Source organism: Mizuhopecten yessoensis, unplaced genomic scaffold (assembly GCF_002113885.1).
Source record: "Mizuhopecten yessoensis strain PY_sf001 unplaced genomic scaffold, ASM211388v2 scaffold2681, whole genome shotgun sequence".
NCBI lineage: Eukaryota > Metazoa > Mollusca > Bivalvia > Pectinida > Pectinidae > Mizuhopecten > Mizuhopecten yessoensis.
In genome coordinates, this window is record NW_018404667.1 from 1,141,277 (window position 1) to 1,162,281 (window position 21,005).

General features: G+C 42.4%; 1 protein-coding gene across 3 annotated transcripts in view; it reads left to right on the forward strand.

The window, feature by feature from the left end:
* Window positions 1-21,005, forward strand: part of LOC110446381 — a 46,141-nt gene that overhangs the window by 5,955 nt on the left and 19,181 nt on the right. For 2 of the 3 annotated variants that reach the window (XM_021491503.1, XM_021491501.1), the window contains exons 2-5: window positions 3,379-3,708; window positions 4,060-4,341; window positions 9,797-10,126; window positions 10,432-10,725. In XM_021491503.1, coding sequence (XP_021347178.1) covers window positions 3,432-3,708; window positions 4,060-4,341; window positions 9,797-10,126; window positions 10,432-10,725 — 1,183 coding nt within the window. In that variant the 5' untranslated portion in view covers window positions 3,379-3,431. The remainder of the gene's footprint in view (window positions 1-3,378; window positions 3,709-4,059; window positions 4,342-9,796; window positions 10,127-10,431; window positions 10,726-21,005) is intronic. The other variant, XM_021491502.1, reaches the window with a different exon arrangement.

Sequence of the window (21,005 nt, forward strand, 5' to 3'; positions counted from 1 at the left end):
TTGGTAAATCTAAACCATTTTGTGTTGTTCTGGGAATGTATAAGTAGTTTTGTATATTTGTCATGGCAAATGATGTTAAAGGGACAATTTAGTGAAGTAAGTGTTTTTTGTTACCTTGTAACAAAACTCTTCATGATAATATAGTTGCATACTCCCTATGAATAATTTATGTCGAGAAATTGACAAGGGACAAGGGCCTTTTTAAACCGTAATGGACAAACCCTTAACTGTAAAGCCGAACGTTTTAGCGGCAGATGTCGGTAAAGTGCCAGTCGAGGAGGGAAGGTAACTTCTCGCTTTATTTACCTAGCCTCTCTAGAATACAAGTAAACGCATTTATTCTGAATCAAAAATCATCATCTAACATCATCTTAATCTCAAACATCGTTATAAATGATCGAGTGATCTATTGATATTGTACTTTCTGCGGTTTGAATAAATATTCCTGTGGCACCCTCTCATTGCGTGCATGCTCTCAATGAACCTGTTTGTTCTTATTCAAATCCAAATGTAAACAGAAATATCTGATTAGAGGTATATATTATGATATTTATAATTCTTAAATATGTATTGTGTAAATTCAAGAATGCGTTATGTGTTAACTCAGACTCGTAACTGACACATTGTTGTCGGTCGACAGCGTAGTGCTGTACATGTTTACTTCTCACTGAAAGGCCCGGATATTGCGCTATTTTGGTCGTAGCTAATTTTATCAGCAGCTTTCCGAAAAGATTAAACTGACCACATTGGACATCAGATTCAGGTCGGGTCATTATCAACTACGTTAACTTTCGTTAGAATATATATATTTTCAGTTCCGACTTGATTTTCAGGTAATCAAAAAAACTTACTTCACTAAATTGTCCCTTTAAGAACCCAAGTTCCTGTCAATAAAACAAAAACAAATAGGATTGGATGAATGTTATGATATTTCCCAGAATAATATTTTTGATTATATTACTAGTAAAACTCTGAACATGTTCGTGCCATGTGTATGGTGTATCCACAGAACCTGTTTAACATATTATTGGACACTCGTGTATATCTGCCTTTCTTCTGTATCTGGTATGGTTTCATCATTCTAAACCCCTGTTTGATAACACCAACTTTCTAAAGCAACTGAACATTCTGGAAACTGTAGTAACGCCACCACACAACAACAACATTCCCAAGAGCATATTGACGGCACACACTTAAATAAACAACCTACACGAGAGAGTAGTGACGGTCCTAAACGTAAACAATATATCCAAAAGCGTAGTGACGGCACCAAAAATAAACAACCAAACATCACGGTACCAAACATAAACAGCCTAGGCACACGAGAGCGTAGTGACGGCACCAAATATAAACAGCTTACACGAGAGCGTAGTGATGACAACAAACATAAACAGCCTACCTGAGAGTGTAGTGACGGCAAAAAACATAAACAGCTTAAACAAGACCTTAGTGACGGCACCAAATGTAAACAGCCTACCTGAGAGCGTAGTGACAGTAACAAACATAAACAGCCTACCCGAGATTGTAGTGACGGCACCAAATATAAACAGCCTACCTGAGAGCGTAGTGGCAGTAACAAACATAAACAACCTACCCGAGAGTGTAGTGACGGCACCAAACATAAACACCCTACACATTTTCATCTAACAAAGGGCTAACCACCATCACATGTGGTTCTTACAGCCGGCATATATGAGATTCACAACCATCAAATGTTTGACATACAACCACTGATATGTGACTTTTAACCATCATATGCGGAACTTTCAACCTTCAATCAGGGCTCAACATGGCATGTTTTAGAGTAAATAGTCATTGATCAAGTATATTTTGACAAAAAAATGTGTATATACTTGTCCGTTTAACTAGTTTTATTTCAAAGGCAGGCGTGAATGAATTGTGTACTCCTGTGGATTCTTTGTTTAATATGTATTGAAAACAATGTTTGGATAAAAGGTGAACAATTAGTTAATCTTAAAACTTTAAATTTAGATGCAATATGGGATGGAGCCTTATTGCAACATAAGTGTGCTTTTTTATTAGTTTACGTATTTGCTGCTCAACGGCCTGTCACACACTGCCGATGTACATCGCCGGGACTAAACCTAAGCAAAAGAATAACAAAGGCGAGAAAATCGGCAGAGCTCCGGCGAGAAAGTACTTGAAAAAATAAAATGTACCGTAACAATACCGATGTAGTACCGGCGATTCCGTTGTGATACCGTTGTTATACCTATGCAAAAGCCGATATGCTACCAACTACCACCTTTCTGTCACCTCAGTATGACCGATGAACCATGGATGTTTTACCGAGGTGCCGCCGTTGTTCTAACGATGTGCAAACGTTGACCGGGGCTAAAGGGGAGTGATACCGTTGCGCTGCCGATGTTACGGTAGTACATCGTAAAACATCGGCGGCGCATAAGTACTACTTCGGTGGTATTAGGTGGTACTATGGTATCACATCGGTACCAGAACGGTACACATTGAGGCCACCGGAGAGCCGTCGATCAATTACGGGACGCTACCGGTGCTCTTCCGACATAAACAAAGCCATACCGGTATTGACGATGTACTGCCGTGGTAGTCCAGTTGCTCGCTCCGGCAGCGCAACGCCGGCATTTTTTAAGTATGATTAAAAATGTCTACTGTCGGCTGCCGTACTTAAACATTTCGCCGATGTTCTGACGGGGTCCTGACGATGTGCTACCGTTCTTAGCGATGTGTTACCTTTGCGCTGCCGTACTCGTACCGATCCCCACAAATCGCCAAATTGTGCTACGGTATAGCTCCGACGATCATATTCGGTTAGGTGTGACAGGCCCTTAAGGGTCGAGGTATATCTTAATAGAATGAAACATAAGGAAATCTAAGATCCATTTAGCTAATTTGTGTTGTTGAAATCATACCTTTATGTACAACGTTTTCATCAGTGTTTTACATATGTGATACGGAGCAGAGTTATGGTTTTTCCCATTAGATTTATTTGATATACTTCAAAACAAAGTGGAACATGTGGATATTTCCAGGAGTGCAGAGAATGAAATATCAATATGATTCTGTCATGCTTCGGACCATATAATTCATATAATGTATATATAGCATCTAACAGAAACATCCAAAATGTTCTTTTGATAATTTAAATGTTACCAAAGCGAAATAATCTAATAACATCATACTAGCTAGACAACTGACAAATGTGCATGCTAGTTTTCAATAATTCTACATTTTAATGCTATACCATGGTATGATTTATTTACAAAAATGTAAAGATTTTGCAATTAGGTAAATATCTTTGTGTAAATAAAGTACAGCAAACAAACTATATTCGTATATAGTTGTATTTCTGATACAGAAAGTTCTTCTCTCTGTCCACAGTCGCACCCCGAATCACGGAATTGAGGTATCGGCACGGTGTTGGAAACCAGTACATGCAAATTGGCAGTAATGCAGTCAGTTACACAGAAGGCTCTAGCTTGGAACTCCGTGTTGATGTTGACAGCAGCCCACATGCTTACGTCGTCCTATTACGAAACCAGACAACGCTCGCAGTCGGCGTCCCTGTCAGTACTGGAATATATGACATCAATTTAAACAACCTCCAGTGCAACCATACGGATAGGTATGACGTCAGGGCGACCAGGTTCGTTACTCGGAATAGAAGTCCCGCCAACGCCTCGATAATGCAGTTTGGACTTCAAGTCAGTTGTAAGTATAGACTGTGTATCTCTAATGACAAAATGCTTACAATTCGCAAAATAGCGCTTAAATATTCTTTTACTTTTTTTCTTTTCTTGTCTCAGTTACCCTACCAGAAACAATTTGTTAAGAAAAATGAAAATATAGAACGTCTTCTTTTAACTTTTAATGTCATGTTCGAAATTCGCGCAACACCTTTATGTCGTACATTTTCACATGTTATATGTTGGAACTCTAAACGCCGGTGCAAACTTGGAATTTATAGTCTCGGTTATAACACATATTCGTTAATACTTACATATGCTTGAATCTATAAGGTACATCTATGTATGCCATTGTACATGTTTTTTTTTTTTGTAGGCACCCCACGAAGATATAATTCTACAAATAACATTATAAAAGTGACCGGGGAAATGGGTCAGTTGGTTGTACTCAAAGTAACTGTGATCGCTAACCCAAAGCCCATGACTATATGGTCTGACGGAGTAAGCGCACTTGTAATCCTACAAAACAGCGATTGTACGTATACTATCAGGGGGTTGATCAGGATCACGACGCAATCTGATTTCCAGATGTACTACCTGAATATCACGAATACTTTACCGAACGTATTAACTGTCCGCTTCCAGGTCGGCCCTGCAGGTAAATATATATGTTTCTTATTTTGATTGTAAACTATTTCTACTAACAGTATGTTAAGGGATTTGATTAGATAATCTATTTGTTTATAATCTGTATTGTTGATTGGAAAGGTAAACAATCTAAATCAGCTGACCTGGCTTATATTTTCACAACGATTATTGCAATGGAGCCACATCAGTTATAAACAAATATGTATTTTGATTTTGACATTAAAATACATTTCAAATTACTATAAGTTAAAAGGCTCGTCGTAATTACTATATTGATACATGATCCTAGACAAACTGTTGTGTCACAGCTGTCTCACTGTAAGTTAAAAGACTCGTCGTAATTACTATATTGATAAATGATCCTAGACAAACTGTTGTGTCACAGCTGTTTTACTGTAGGTTAAAAGCTGTCTTACTGTAAGTTAAAAGACTCGTCGTAATAACTATATTGATACATGATCCTAGACAAACTGTTGTGACACAGCTGTCTGCTGGTAATCAGTCCAAATGTGTCGTGTCTCTGCAAGTTTGCCTGGCTCTTGGTCAGTTTCTAATTGTCACAGGAGCCATTGTTTAAGTGTATCGACAACTCGACAAAACCAGGCAATTCGGTTGTCGCAACTGCGCAACATGTTCAAGATAACTGCTGAGACTGCATAACATACGATAAGCACTCGCAGTTAACCGATCAGTGTTCACACTAAAAGTATCATGAATTGATTGTGTGCTGAGAGAACTAGAACTACAGCGTGGGCCACTCATATCGTATCATTCCTGATACCATGTCAAAACAATTGTGTGTAGGTCCACAATGTGGGGCTTAATTGGAGGAAAATTAAGTATACAGTAGAAAAAATATGAACTATAGTTAGTATGCAAGTTATAAAATGGTATTTGTCGTACTGTGCAGCATTTAGTATTACTCACTTGGTGTGTACTTGCGTATGACCACATACATTTATATGTAGTCAATAACATTTGCCAGACATAAAATAAGGGGGGGGGGGGGGGGGGGGGGGCGGTAAGACGTTATATATAAAATCTGTAGGTGTAATGAAACAGAATAGTTTTCAATGTAGTGCCGTTTGCATCGATTCCTAAAATAATTGTCCCCTTTAAACATTATTTACATTACATGTTTATGGTATTGGTGTCTTTAACCTCCCTTTTTTTCTAGTTACTATGCCCGCTTTCCTTGATCTTAACTTAATATAGTCATGTTGGCTTAGAGCTGTGCTATACGAAGAGTGTAATGATTTTAATTCTTTGAATTCTGAATTTACACTTTAATTAATGTAACTGCCTGATACAGATGTATACTGATACAATATTGACAAGTTTCCTGATCGCTTATCGAGAAATATATCTTTGGTGTATTGTGAAGGTGATTGTTAACTAATAACAACCTACCTGAAAGCATATTGGCGGTACCAAACATAAACCACCTACCCGAGAGTGTAGTGACGTCAACAAACATAAACAACCTACCAGAGAGCAAAGTTTTGCCACCAAACAAAAACCATCTACTCGAAAGCGTGGTATCGGCACCAAACATAAACAAAAATATCTGAGGGTGTAATTAGGGCATCCGAGATAGACATCATAGCCGTCAGCGTAGTGACGGGCACCAAACATAAACAGCATACATGAGAGCGTAGTGACGGCACCAAACATAAATAGCCTACCTGAGAGCGTAATGCCGGCACCAAACATACACAGCCTACTTGAAAGCGTTGTGACGACACCAAACATAAACAGCCTACCTGAAAGCGTAGTGATGACAACAGACATAAACAGCCTACCTGAGAGCGTAATGACGGCACCAAACATACACAGCCTACTTGAAAGCGTTGTGACGGTACCAAACATAAACAGCCTACACATTTTCATCTGACAAAGGGCTAACCACCATCACATGTGGTTCTTACAGCCGGCATATATGAGATTCACAACCATCAAATGTTTGACATACAACCAACTGATATGGGAATTTTAACAATCATATGCGGAAGTTTCAACCTTCAATCAGGGCATAACATAGTATTTTTTAGAGTAAATAGTCATAAGATGATCAATTACAACGACCAGATATAGCTTAGACACATATTGATCAAGTATATTTTGACAAAAAAACGTGTATATACTTATCGTTTATCTAACTTCATTTCAAAGGCAGGCGTCAATGCCTTGTGTATTCCTGTGGATCCCTTGTTTAATATGTATTGAAAACAATGTTTGGATAAAAGGTGAAAAAATAGTTAATCGGAAAACTTTAAATTTAGATGCAAAATGGAATTGACCCTTATTGCAACATAAGTGTGTTTATATGAATTTACGTACTTGCTGCTCAAGGACCTGTCACACACTACCGATGTAGCTCCCCGGGACTAAACCTAAGCAAAAATATAACAACGGCGAGAAAATCGGCAGAGCCCCGGTGAGAAAGTACTTGAAAAAATAAAATGTACCGTAACAATACCGATGTAGTACCGGCGATTCCGTTGTGATACCGTTGTTATACCGATGTAGGAACCGATATGCTACCGAATACCACTTTTCTGTCACCTCAGTATTACAGATGAGCCATGGATGTTATACCGAGGCGCCGCCGTTGTTCTAACGATGTGCAAACGTTGACCGGGGCTTAAGGGGAGTGATACCGTTGCGCTGCCGATGTGACGGTAGTACATCGTAAAACTTCGGCGGTGCATAAGTACTATTTCGGTGGTAATCGGTAGTACTATGGTATCACATCGGTACCAGAACGGTACACATTGAGGCCACCGGAGAGCCGTCGATCAATTACGGGACGCTACCGGTGCTCTACCGACATAAACAAAGCCATACCGGTACTGACGATGTACTGCCGTGGTTGTCCAGTTGCTCGCTCCGGCAGCGCAACGCCGGGAAATTTTGAGTATGTTCAAAAATGTCTACTGTCGGCTGCCGTTTTTAAACTTTTCGCCGATGTTCTGACGGGGTCCTGACGATGTGCTACCGTTCTTAGCGATGTGTTACCTTTGCGCTACCGTACTCGTACCAATTCTCAAAAATCGCCAAAATTGTGCTCCGGTGTAGCTCCCACGACCATATTCGGTTAGGTGTGACAGGCCCTTCAGGACCGAGTTATATCTATGATAGAATGAAAGATATGGAAATCTAAGATCCATTAGCTAATTTGTGTTGTCGAAATCACACCTTTATGTATAACGTTTTCATCAGTGTTTTACATATTCGGTACGGAGCAAAGTTATGGTTTTCCCATTATGTTTATTTTATATACTTCAAAACAAAGTGGAAAATGTAGATATTTCCAGGAGTGCAGAGAATAAAAATATCAATATGAGTATGTCATGCTTCGGACCATATAATTCATATAATGTATATATTTGGCATCTCACAGAAACATCCATATTTTTCTTTTGATGTACCAAGAATAATAATGTAAATGTTACCAAAGCGAATTAATCTAATAACGTCATACTTGCTAGACAACTGACAAAGCTGCATGCTAGTTTTCAATAATTCTACTATTTAAGGCTATATTCTGGTATGATTTATTTACAAAAATGTAAAGATTTTGCATTTAGGTAAATATCTTTGTGTAAGTAAGGTACAGCAAACAACTATAAACAATGGCTGATTCATACGCATGAAAAGAAAATATGTTGCTTTTAATGCAGTGAATAGAAAAAAAAAGACTGATTGGTCAATATGCAATCTAACACCATCAGACTGTGATAGCTATCGCATTTATTACATGTCAGAGAGTGAGACGTATCAGTTTTGGTATTAACAAATCAGAACGAATCTTTTACCGAGCTTACCGAGTGTATTGTAAACAAATGCATGTCCCATGGATTCAAGATTCAGTGCAAAATGTTTAACTGAATATTTTCTACCAACCCAACAGCAATTGATATTTTGTCGTATATATTCGCATATATACTAGCGGAAAATAGAAACTGTGCATGCGGAGAATTTATATACATGAAAATTCACACACATGACCGAGTATGACACATACACACTATCCGTGTGTCATTGACAGTTTTTCCCGTGCAGTTTGCTCTCTATAGGCGTTGACCAGTTTGCATGTTTTGTTTTCGTCCAGCCATCCAATTCGACAATGAAAGTTTTATTTTCAACTGTTGGGTCACTCTGTTGAGATCAGTGAACAGTTAAAACAGCATTATAACGTTTTAATTTGTGATTAATGCTATGCCGAGGCTCAATGAAAATGACCGCCTCCGGATTATTGGTATGCTTCAAGCTGGTATGTTCCAAGCCGTTGTCTCTACACGTGTTCATGTCCATCGAAACACAATCCGGGATTTGTAGAGACGACATCAACAGTTTGGCCACGTCGGCGATCGACCTCGGGCGGGACGTCCACGTGTGACGTCCTGTCAACAGGACAACCATATTCGGCTTGTCCATTTGAGAAATCGCTTCCAAACGGCAAGTTTGACTGCACGGACAATCCCTGGGTTGCTACCAATAAGCCCGAGAACTGTACGGAACCGATTGCGTCAACGAGCTATCCGTCCGGGACGTCCTGCAATCCGCCCAGTTCTTCTGCCACGTCATCGTGTAGCACGTCTCGACTGGTGCAGAAGGCATCTGCAATTTACTCGACGGGATTGGTCAGACATTTCGTTTACGGACGAGTCGCGAGTCCACCTGGATAGTAGTGACGGCCGTTCCAGAGTGTATCTTCGCGCTGGAGAACGTTTCCGTGACGCGTGTGTGGTACAGCGACGTTCTTTCGGCGGAGGCAGCGTTATGATTTGGGGCGGCATCACAGTCAACGGGAGAACGCCTCTGGTGGTTGTTAACGGGAATTTGAACGCGCTACGTAACGTGACGAAATCCTCTGGACCCACGTCGTTCCATTTGTGCAAGGGCAGCAACGTCACATTACGCTACAGCAGAACAATGCCAGGCCACACACAGCTCGTGTCGCTATGGACTTTCTGGCCCAGCAGAACGTTGACGTGTTGCCCTGGCCTGCTGTATACCCCGATCTGTCGCCTATTGAACACATCTGGGATGAAATGAAGCGCAGATTACGGGCATTACCTAATCAACCGGTGACGTTGGCTGATTTGGCTGCAGCGTTGGTACAGATCTGGAATGCCATCCTAGAAGTATTTTGAACCGTCTGATAGGCTCCATGCGTCGACGTTGCCAGGCTTGCATTCAGGCAAACAATGTACATACGAGGTATCAACTTTGTGAACTCAGTTTTGACCCCTGCTGTGTTTACGTCACTACCGAGCGGAACTTATTGATTCAATAACGTGGAAAATGGAATGCAACTGTTAATAAATAACAATGAATTGTCCTTGTTGTTCTACGTCATACACATTTACTTTTATAACACATTTTAGGCATGCACAGTTTATTTTTTCCGCTAGTATATTTGTATTTCTGAAACAGAAAGTTCTTCTCTCTTTCCACAGTCGCACCCCGAATCACGGAACTGAGGTATCGGGACGGTGTTGATAACCAGTACATGCACATTGGCAGTAATGCAGTCAGATACACAGAAGGCTCCAGCTTGGAACTCCGTGTTGATGTTGACAGTAGCCCACTGGCTGACGTCACCCTATTACGAAACCAGACAACGCTCGCAGACGGTGTGTTTGTCAGTACTGGTAAATATGACATCAATTTAGACAACCTCCAGTGCAACCATACGGGAAGGTATGACGTCAGGGCGGCCAACTTCGTTACTCGGAATAAAAGTCCCGCCAACGCCTCGATAATGCAGTTTGGACTTCAAGTCAGTTGTAAGTATAGACTGTGTATCCCTTAGGACAAAATGCTAACAATTCGCAAAAAAAGCGTTTAAGAGAAATGAAAATATAGAACGTCTTCTTTTAACTTTTAGTTTCATGTTCGAAATTCGCGCAACACCTTTATGCCGTACATTTTCACATGGTATATGTATGTACATGTAGTTATGTTGGATATTGGAACTCTAAACGAGGGTGCAGACTTGGAATTGATAGTCTCGGTTCTAACACATATAACTTAATACTAACACATGCTTGAATATATTAAGTTATATCTATGTATGCCATTGTCCTTGTAGTTTTTTTTGTAGGCGCCCCACGAAGATATAATTCTACTAATAACATTATCAAAGTGACAGGGGAAAAGGGTCAGTTGGTCGTACTCAATGTAACTGTGATAGCTAACCCAATGCCCATGGCTCAATGGTCTGATGAAGTGAGAGGACTTGGTGTGGTACAAAACAACGCTAATATGTATACTATCACGGGGTTGGTCAGGATCACGACGCAATCTGATTTCCAGATGTACTACCTGAATGTGACTAATACTTTACCGGAAGTATTAACTGTCCTCTTCCAGATCAACTCTGAAGGTAAATACATATGTTTCTTATTTTGATTATTAACTATTTCTACTAACAGAATATAAAGGATTTTATTAGATAATCAATTTGTTCATAATCTGTATTGTTGATTGAAAAGCAAAACAATCAAAATTAGCTGATCTGGCTTATATTTTCACAACGATTATTGCAATGGAGCCACATCAGTCATAAACAAATATATATTTTGATTTTGACATTAAAATACATTTCAAATTACTATAAGTTAAAAGACTCGTCGTTATTACTATATTGATAAATGATCCTAGACAAACTGTTGTATCACAGCTGTCTGCTGTTATTCAGTAAAAATAAGTCGTATGCATGCACAATTGCCTGGCTCTTGGTCAGTTTCTAATTGTCACAGGAGCCATTGTTCATTGTGTCACAGCTGTTTTACTGTAGGTTAAAAGCTGTCTTATTGTAAGTTAAAAGACTCATCGTAATTGCTATATTGATAAATGATCCCAGACAAACTGTTGTGTCACAGCTGTCTCACTGTAAGTTAAAAGACTCATCGTAATAACTATATTGATAAATGATCCTAGACAAACTGTTGTGTCACAGCTGTTTTACTGTAAGTTAAAAGACTCGTCGTTATTACTATATTGATAAATGATCCTAGACAAACTGTTGTATCACAGCTGTCTACTGTTATTCAGTCCAAATAAGTCGTATGTATGCACAATTGCCTGGCTCTTGGTCAGTTTCTAATTGTCACAGGAGCCATTGTTCATTGTGTCACAGCTGTTTTACTGTAGGTTAAAAGCTGTCTTATTGTAAGTTAAAAGACTCATCGTAATTGCTATATTGATAAATGATCACAGACAAACTGTTGTGTCACAGCTGTCTCACTGTAAGTTAAAAGACTCATCGTTATTACTATATTGATAAATGATCCTAGACAAACTGTTGTATTACAGCTGTCTGCTGTTATTCAGTAAAAATAAGTCGTATGTATGCACAATTGCCTGGCTCTTGGTCAGTTTCTAATTGTCACAGGAGCCATTGTTCATTGTGTCACAGCTGTTTTACTGTAGGTTAAAAGCTGTCTTATTGTAAGTTAAAAGACTCGTCGTTATTACTATATTGATAAATGATCCTAGACAAACTGTTGTGTCACAGCTGTCTCACTGTAAGTTAAAAGACTCATCGTAATAACTATATTGATAAATGATCCTAGACAAACTGTTGTGTCACAGCTGTTTTACTGTAAGTTAAAAGACTCGTCGTTATTACTATATTGATAAATGATCCTAGACAAACTGTTGTGTCACAGCTGTCTCACTGTAAGTTAAAAGACTCATCGTAATAACTATATTGATAAATGATCCTAGACAAACTGTTGTGTCACAGCTGTTTTACTGTAAGTTAAAAGACTCGTCGTTATTACTATATTGATAAATGATCCTAGACAAACTGTTGTGTCACAGCTGTTTTACTGTAGGTTAAAAGCTGTCTTACTGTAAGTTAAAAGACTCATCGTGATTTCTATATTGATACATGATACCAGACAAACTGTTGTGTCACAGCTGTCTGCTGTTATTCAGTCCAAATAAGTCGTATCTATGCACATTTGCCAGGCTCTTGGTCAGTTTCTAATTGTCACAGGAGCCATTGTTCACATGTATCGACAACTTGACATAACCAGGGAATTCGGTTGTCGTGTCTGCGCAACAGATTCAAGATAGCTGCTGAGACTACATAACATACGATAAGCACCTGCAGTTAACCCATTAGTGTTCAGACTATAAGTATCATGAATTGATTGTGGGCTGAGAGAACTAGAACTACAGCGTGCCCACTGCTATCGTATCATTCCTGACACCATGTCAAAACAAATGTATCTAGGTCCACATTGTGTTGCTTAAGTGGAGGAAAATAAAGTAGACAGTAACACAAATATGAACTATAGTTATTATGCAAGTTATACACCGGTATTTGTCGTACTGTGCAGTATTTAGTATTACTCACTTGGTGTGTACTTGCGTATGACCACATCAATGTATGTGTAGTTTAATAACATTTGCCAGACTTAAATAGGGGGGGGGGGGGGGGGGTTGATACGTTATATATAGAATATGTAGGTGTAATGAAACGGACTAGTTTTCAATGTAGTGCCGTTTGCATCGATTCCTAAAATAAATGTCCCCTTTAAACATTATTTGCATTACATGTTTATGGTATTTGTGTCTTCATCCTCCTTTTTTTTAGTTACGATGCCCGCTTTCCTTGATCTTAACTCACTAAAGTCATGACGGCTTAGAGCTGTGATATAGGAAGAGTGTAATAATTTTAATTCTTCGATTCTGAATTTACACTTTTATTAATGTAACTGCCTGCTACAGATGTATACTGATACAATATTGACAAGTTTCGTGATCGCTTATTGAGAAATATATCTTTGGTGTACTGTGAAGGTGATTGTTAACTAAAAACAACCTACCTGAAAGCATATTGGCGGTACCAAACATAAACCACCTACCCGAGAGTGTAGTGTCGTCAACAAACATAAACAACCTACCCGAGAGTGTAGTGACGTCAACAAACATTAACAACCTACCCGAGAGTGTAGTTATGGCACCAAACAAAAACCATCTACCCGAAAGCGTAGTATCGGCACCAAATATAAACAAAAATATTCGAGGGTGTAATTACGGCATCCAAGATAGACATCATAGCCGTCAACGTAGTGACGGGCACCAAACATAAACAGCATACATGAAAGCGTAGTGACGACACCAAACATAAACATCCTATACAAGGGCGTAGTGTTGGCACCAAACATAAACAGCCTACCTGAGAGCGTAGTGACGGCAAAAAAACATAAAAAGCCTACCTGAGAGCGTAGTGACAACACCAAACATAAACAGCCTACTTGAGAGCGTAGTGTCGGCACAAAACATAAATAGCCTTCACGAGAGCGTAGTGACGGGCACCAAACATAAACAGCCTACCTAAAAGCGTAGTGACGGCACCAAACATGAACAGCCTATACAGGAGCGTAGTGACGGCACCAAACATAAACAGCCTACCTAAAAGCGTAGGGACGGCACCAAACATGAACAGCCTATACAGAGCGTAGTGGCGGCACCAAACATAAACAGTCTACCTGAGAGCGTAGTGGCGGTACCAAACATAAACAGCCTGCCTGAGAGCGTAGTGGCGGCACCAAACATAAAAAGTCTACCTGAGAGCGTAGTGTCGGCACAAAACATAAACATAAACTTCATCAGAGCGTAGTAACGGCAACAAACATAAACAAACAGCCCACCTGAAAGCGTAATGAAGGCACCAACCATAAACAGCCTACCTAAAAGCGTAGTGACGGCACCAAACATAACAGCCTACCTGAGAGCGTAGTGATCACAACAGACATAAACAGCCTACCTGAGAGCGTAGTGTCGGCACAAAACATAAACATAAACTTCATCAGAGCGTAGTGACGGCAACAAACATAAACAAACAGCCTACCTGAAAGCGTAATGAAGGCACCAAACATAAACAGCCTACCTGGGAGCGTAGTGACGGCACCAAACATAATCAGCCTACCTTAGAGCGTAGTGACAGCATCAGACATAAACAGCCTACCTTGGAGCGTAGTGTCGGCACCAAACATAAACAGCCTTCAACAGAGCGTAGTGACGGCAAAAAACATAAACACCCTACCTAAGAGCGTAGTGACGACACCAAACATAAACAGCCTACCTGAGAGCGGAGTGACGGCACAAAACATAAACAGTCTTCCTAAGAGCGGAGCGAGGGCACCAAACATAAACAGCCTACCGGAGAGAGTAGTGGCGGCACCAAACATAAACAGCCTTCAACAGAGCGTAGTGACGGCAAAAAACATAAACCCCCTCCCTAAGAGCGTAGTGACGACACCAAACAAAAACAGAATACCTGAGAGCGAAGTGACGGCACCAAACATAAACAGCCTACCGGAGAGAGTAGTGGCGGCACCAAACATAAACAGCCTACCGGAGAGAGAAGTGGCGGCACGAAACATAAACAGCCTACCTGAGAGCGTAGTGACGGCACAAAACATAAACAGTCTTCATAAGAGCGTAGTGACGGCACCAAACATAAACAGCCTACTAGAGAGTGTAGTGTCGGCACCAAACATAAACAGCCTACATGACAGGGTAGTGTCGGCACCAAACATAAACAGCCTTCGCGAGAGCGTAGTGAGGGCAAAAAACATAAACAGCCTACCTGAGAGCGTAGTGACGGCACCAAACATAAACAGCCTACCTGAGAGGGTAGTGTCGGCACCAAACATAAACAGCCTACCTGAGAGGGTAGTGTCGGCACCAAACATAAACAGCCTACCTGAGAGCGTAGTGTCGGCACCAAACATAAACAGCCTACCTGAGAGCGTAGTGTCGGCACCAAACATAAACAGCCTACCTGAGAGCGTAGTGTCGGCACCAAACATAAACAGCCTACCTGAGAGGGTAGTGTCGGCACCAAACATAAACAGCCTACCTGAGAGCGTAGTGTCGGCACCAAACATAAACAGCCTACCTGAGAGGGTAGTGTCGGCACCAAACATAAACAGCCTACCTGAGAGCGTAGTGTCGGCACCAAACATAAACAGCCTACCTGAGAGGGTAGTGTCGGCACCAAACATAAACAGCCTACCTGAGAGCGTAGTGTCGGCACCAAACATAAACAGCCTACCTGAGAGGGTAGTGTCGGCACCAAACATAAACAGCCTACCTGAGAGCGTAGTGTCGGCACCAAACATAAACAGCCTACCTGAGAGGGTAGTGTCGGCACCAAACATAAACAGCCTACCTGAGAGCGTAGTGTCGGCACCAAACATAAACAGCCTACCTGAGAGGGTAGTGTCGGCACCAAACATAAACAGCCTACCTGAGAGCGTAGTGTCGGCACCAAACATAAACAGCCTACCTGAGAGGGTAGTGTCGGCACCAAACATAAACAGCCTACCTGAGAGCGTAGTGTCGGCACCAAACATAAACAGCCTACCTGAGAGGGTAGTGTCGGCACCAAACATAAACAGCCTACCTGAGAGCGTAGTGTCGGCACCAAACATAAACAGCCTACCTGAGAGGGTAGTGTCGGCACCAAACATAAACAGCCTACCTGAGAGCGTAGTGTCGGCACCAAACATAAACAGCCTACCTGAGAGGGTAGTGTCGGCACCAAACATAAACAGCCTACCTGAGAGCGTAGTGTCGGCACCAAACATAAACAGCCTACCTGAGAGGGTAGTGTCGGCACCAAACATAAACAGCCTACCTGAGAGCGTAGTGTCGGCACCAAACATAAACAGCCTACCTGAGAGGGTAGTGTCGGCACCAAACATAAACAGCCTACCTGAGAGCGTAGTGTCGGCACCAAACATAAACAGCCTACCTGAGAGGGTAGTGTCGGCACCAAACATAAACAGCCTACCTGAGAGCGTAGTGTCGGCACCAAACATAAACAGCCTACCTGAGAGGGTAGTGTCGGCACCAAACATAAACAGCCTACCTGAGAGCGTAGTGTCGGCACCAAACATAAACAGCCTACCTGAGAGGGTAGTGTCGGCACCAAACATAAACAGCCTACCTGAGAGCGTAGTGTCGGCACCAAACATAAACAGCCTACCTGAGAGGGTAGTGTCGGCACCAAACATAAACAGCCTACCTGAGAGCGTAGTGTCGGCACCAAACATAAACAGCCTACCTGAGAGGGTAGTGTCGGCACCAAACATAAACAGCCTACCTGAGAGCGTAGTGTCGGCACCAAACATAAACAGCCTACCTGAGAGGGTAGTGTCGGCACCAAACATAAACAGCCTACCTGAGAGCGTAGTGTCGGCACCAAACATAAACAGCCTACCTGAGAGGGTAGTGTCGGCACCAAACATAAACAGCCTACCTGAGAGCGTAGTGTCGGCACCAAACATAAACAGCCTACCTGAGAGGGTAGTGTCGGCACCAAACATAAACAGCCTACCTGAGAGCGTAGTGTCGGCACCAAACATAAACAGCCTACCTGAGAGGGTAGTGTCGGCACCAAACATAAACAGCCTACCTGAGAGCGTAGTGTCGGCACCAAACATAAACAGCCTACCTGAGAGGGTAGTGTCGGCACCAAACATAAACAGCCTACCTGAGAGCGTAGTGTCGGCACCAAACATAAACAGCCTACCTGAGAGGGTAGTGTCGGCACCAAACATAAACAGCCTACCTGAGAGCGTAGTGTCGGCACCAAACATAAACAGCCTACCTGAGAGGGTAGTGTCGGCACCAAACATAAACAGCCTACCTGAGAGCGTAGTGTCGGCACCAAACATAAACAGCCTACCTGAGAGGGTAGTGTCGGCACCAAACATAAACAGCCTACCTGAGAGCGTAGTGTCGGCACCAAACATAAACAGCCTACCTGAGAGGGTAGTGTCGGCACCAAACATAAACAGCCTACCTGAGAGCGTAGTGTCGGCACCAAACATAAACAGCCTACCTGAGAGGGTAGTGTCGGCACCAAACATAAACAGCCTACCTGAGAGCGTAGTGTCGGCACCAAACATAAACAGCCTACCTGAGAGGGTAGTGTCGGCACCAAACATAAACAGCCTACCTGAGAGCGTAGTGTCGGCACCAAACATAAACAGCCTACCTGAGAGGGTAGTGTCGGCACCAAACATAAACAGCCTACCTGAGAGCGTAGTGTCGGCACCAAACATAAACAGCCTACCTGAGAGGGTAGTGTCGGCACCAAACATAAACAGCCTACCTGAGAGCGTAGTGTCGGCACCAAACATAAACAGCCTACCTGAGAGGGTAGTGTCGGCACCAAACATAAACAGCCTACCTGAGAGCGTAGTGTCGGCACCAAACATAAACAGCCTACCTGAGAGGGTAGTGTCGGCACCAAACATAAACAGCCTACCTGAGAGCGTAGTGACGGCACCAAACATAAACAGCCTACCTGAGAGGGTAGTGTCGGCACCAAACATAAACAGCCTACCTGAGAGCGTAGTGTCGGCACCAAACATAAACAGCCTACCTGAGAGGGTAGTGTCGGCACCAAACATAAACAGCCTACCTGAGAGCGTAGTGTCGGCACCAAACATAAACAGCCTACCTGAGAGGGTAGTGTCGGCACCAAACATAAACAGCCTACCTGAGAGCGTAGTGTCGGCACCAAACATAAACAGCCTACCTGAGAGGGTAGTGTCGGCACCAAACATAAACAGCCTACCTGAGAGCGTAGTGTCGGCACCAAACATAAACAGCCTACCTGAGAGGGTAGTGTCGGCACCAAACATAAACAGCCTACCTGAGAGCGTAGTGTCGGCACCAAACATAAACAGCCTACCTGAGAGGGTAGTGTCGGCACCAAACATAAACAGCCTACCTGAGAGCGTAGTGACGGCACCAAACATAAACAGCCTACCTGAGAGGGTAGTGTCGGCACCAAACATAAACAGCCTACCTGAGAGCGTAGTGTCGGCACCAAACATAAACAGCCTACCTGAGAGGGTAGTGTCGGCACCAAACATAAACAGCCTACCTGAGAGCGTAGTGTCGGCACCAAACATAAACAGCCTACCTGAGAGGGTAGTGTCGGCACCAAACATAAACAGCCTACCTGAGAGCGTAGTGTCGGCACCAAACATAAACAGCCTACCTGAGAGGGTAGTGTCGGCACCAAACATAAACAGCCTACCTGAGAGCGTAGTGTCGGCACCAAACATAAACAGCCTACCTGAGAGGGTAGTGTCGGCACCAAACATAAACAGCCTACCTGAGAGCGTAGTGTCGGCACCAAACATAAACAGCCTACCTGAGAGGGTAGTGTCGGCACCAAACATAAACAGCCTACCTGAGAGCGTAGTGTCGGCACCAAACATAAACAGCCTACCTGAGAGGGTAGTGTCGGCACCAAACATAAACAGCCTACCTGAGAGCGTAGTGTCGGCACCAAACATAAACAGCCTACCTGAGAGGGTAGTGTCGGCACCAAACATAAACAGCCTACCTGAGAGCGTAGTGTCGGCACCAAACATAAACAGCCTACCTGAGAGGGTAGTGTCGGCACCAAACATAAACAGCCTACCTGAGAGCGTAGTGTCGGCACCAAACATAAACAGCCTACCTGAGAGGGTAGTGTCGGCACCAAACATAAACAGCCTACCTGAGAGCGTAGTGTCGGCACCAAACATAAACAGCCTACCTGAGAGGGTAGTGTCGGCACCAAACATAAACAGCCTACCTGAGAGCGTAGTGACGGCACCAAACATAAACAGCCTACCTGAGAGGGTAGTGTCGGCACCAAACATAAACAGCCTACCTGAGAGGGTAGTGTCGGTACCAAACATAAACAGCCTTCACGAGAGCGTAGTGAGGGCAAAAAACATAAACAGCCTACCTAAGAGCGTAGTGACGGCACCAAACATAAAAAAGACTACCGGAGAGCGTAGTGACGGCACCAAACATAAACAGCCTACCTGAGAGGGTAGTGTCGGCACCAAACATAAACAGCCTACATGAGATCGTAGTGACGGCAGCAAACATAAACAGCATACCTGAGAGCGTAGTGACGGCACCAGACATAAACAGCCTACCGGAGAGAGTAGTGACGGCACCAAACATAAACAGCCTACATGAGAGCGTAGTGACGGCACCAAAAATACACAGCCTTAATGAGAGCGTAGTGACGGCACCAAACATAAACAGCCTACCCGAGAGTGGAGTGACGGCACCAAACATAAACAGCCTACCCGAGAGCGTAGTGGCGGCACAAAACATAAACAGCCTTCATGAGATCGTTGTGACGGCAACAAACATAAACAGGTGAAATATTAGTTAATCTTAAAACTTTAAATTTAGATGCAATATAGGATTGACCCTTATTGCAACATAAGTGAGGTTTTTTTTATGAATTTACGTATTTGCTGCTCCGATGTACTTCGTCGGGACTAAACCTAAGCAAAAGAATAACAACGGCGAGAAAATCGGCAGAGCTCCGGTGAGAAAGTACTTGAAAAAATAAAAATGTACCGTAACAATACCGATGTAGTACCGGCGATTCCGTTGTGATACCGTTGTTATACCTATGCAAGAGCCGATGTGCTACCGAATACCACCTTTCTGATACCTCTGTATTACCGATGAGCCACCGATGTTATACCGAGGCGCCGCCGTTGTTCTAACGATGTGCAAACGTTGACCGGGGCTTAAGGGGAGTGATACCGTTGCGCTGTCGATGTTACGGTAGTACATCGTAAAACATCGGCGGCGCATAAGTACTTCTTCGGTGGTATTCGGTAGTACTATGGTATCACATCGGTACCAGAACGGTACACATTGATGCCACCGGAGAGCCGTCGATAAAGTACGGGACGCTACCGGTGCTCTACCGACATTAACAAAGCCATACCGGAGTACTGCCGATGTACTGCCGTGGTAGTCCAGTTGCTCGCTCCGGCAGCACAAAGACGGCAGTTTTTGAGTATGTTCAAAAATGTCTACCGTCGGCTGCCGTTGTTAAACTTTTCGCCGATGTTCTGACGGGGTCCTGACGATGTGCTACCGTTGTTAGCGATGTGTTACCTTTGCGCTGCCGTACTAGTACCGATCACCAAAAATCGCCAAAATGTGCTCCGGTATAGCTCCGACGACCATATTCGGTTAGGTGTGAGAGGCCCTTAAGGGCCGAGGTATATCTATGACAGAATGAAACATATGGAAATCTAAGATCCATTACCTAATTTGTGTTGTCGAAATCTTACATTTACGTACAACGTTTTCATCAGTGTTTTACATATAAGATACGGAGCAAAGTTATGTTGTTTTTTTCATTAGATTTATTGTATACTCTTCAAAACAAAGTGGAAAATGTAGATATTTCCAGGAGTACAGAGAATAAAAATATCAATATGATTCTGTCATGCTTCGGACCATATAATTCATATAATGTATATATGGCGTCTAACAGAAACATCCATATTTTTCTTTTGATAATGTTTAATGTAACAAGAATAATAATTTAAATGTTACCAAAGCAAAATAATCTAATAACATCATACTAGCTAGACAACTGACAAAGCTGCATGCTAGTTTTCAATAATTTTACAATTTAATGCTATATCATGGTATGATTTATTTACAAAAAAGTAAAGATTTTCCATTTAGGTAAATATCTTTGTGAAAGTAAGGTACAGCAAACAAACTATAAACAATGGTTGATTCATATGCATGAAGAGAAAATATGTTGCTTTTAATGCAGTGAATAGAAAAAAAAAATGATTG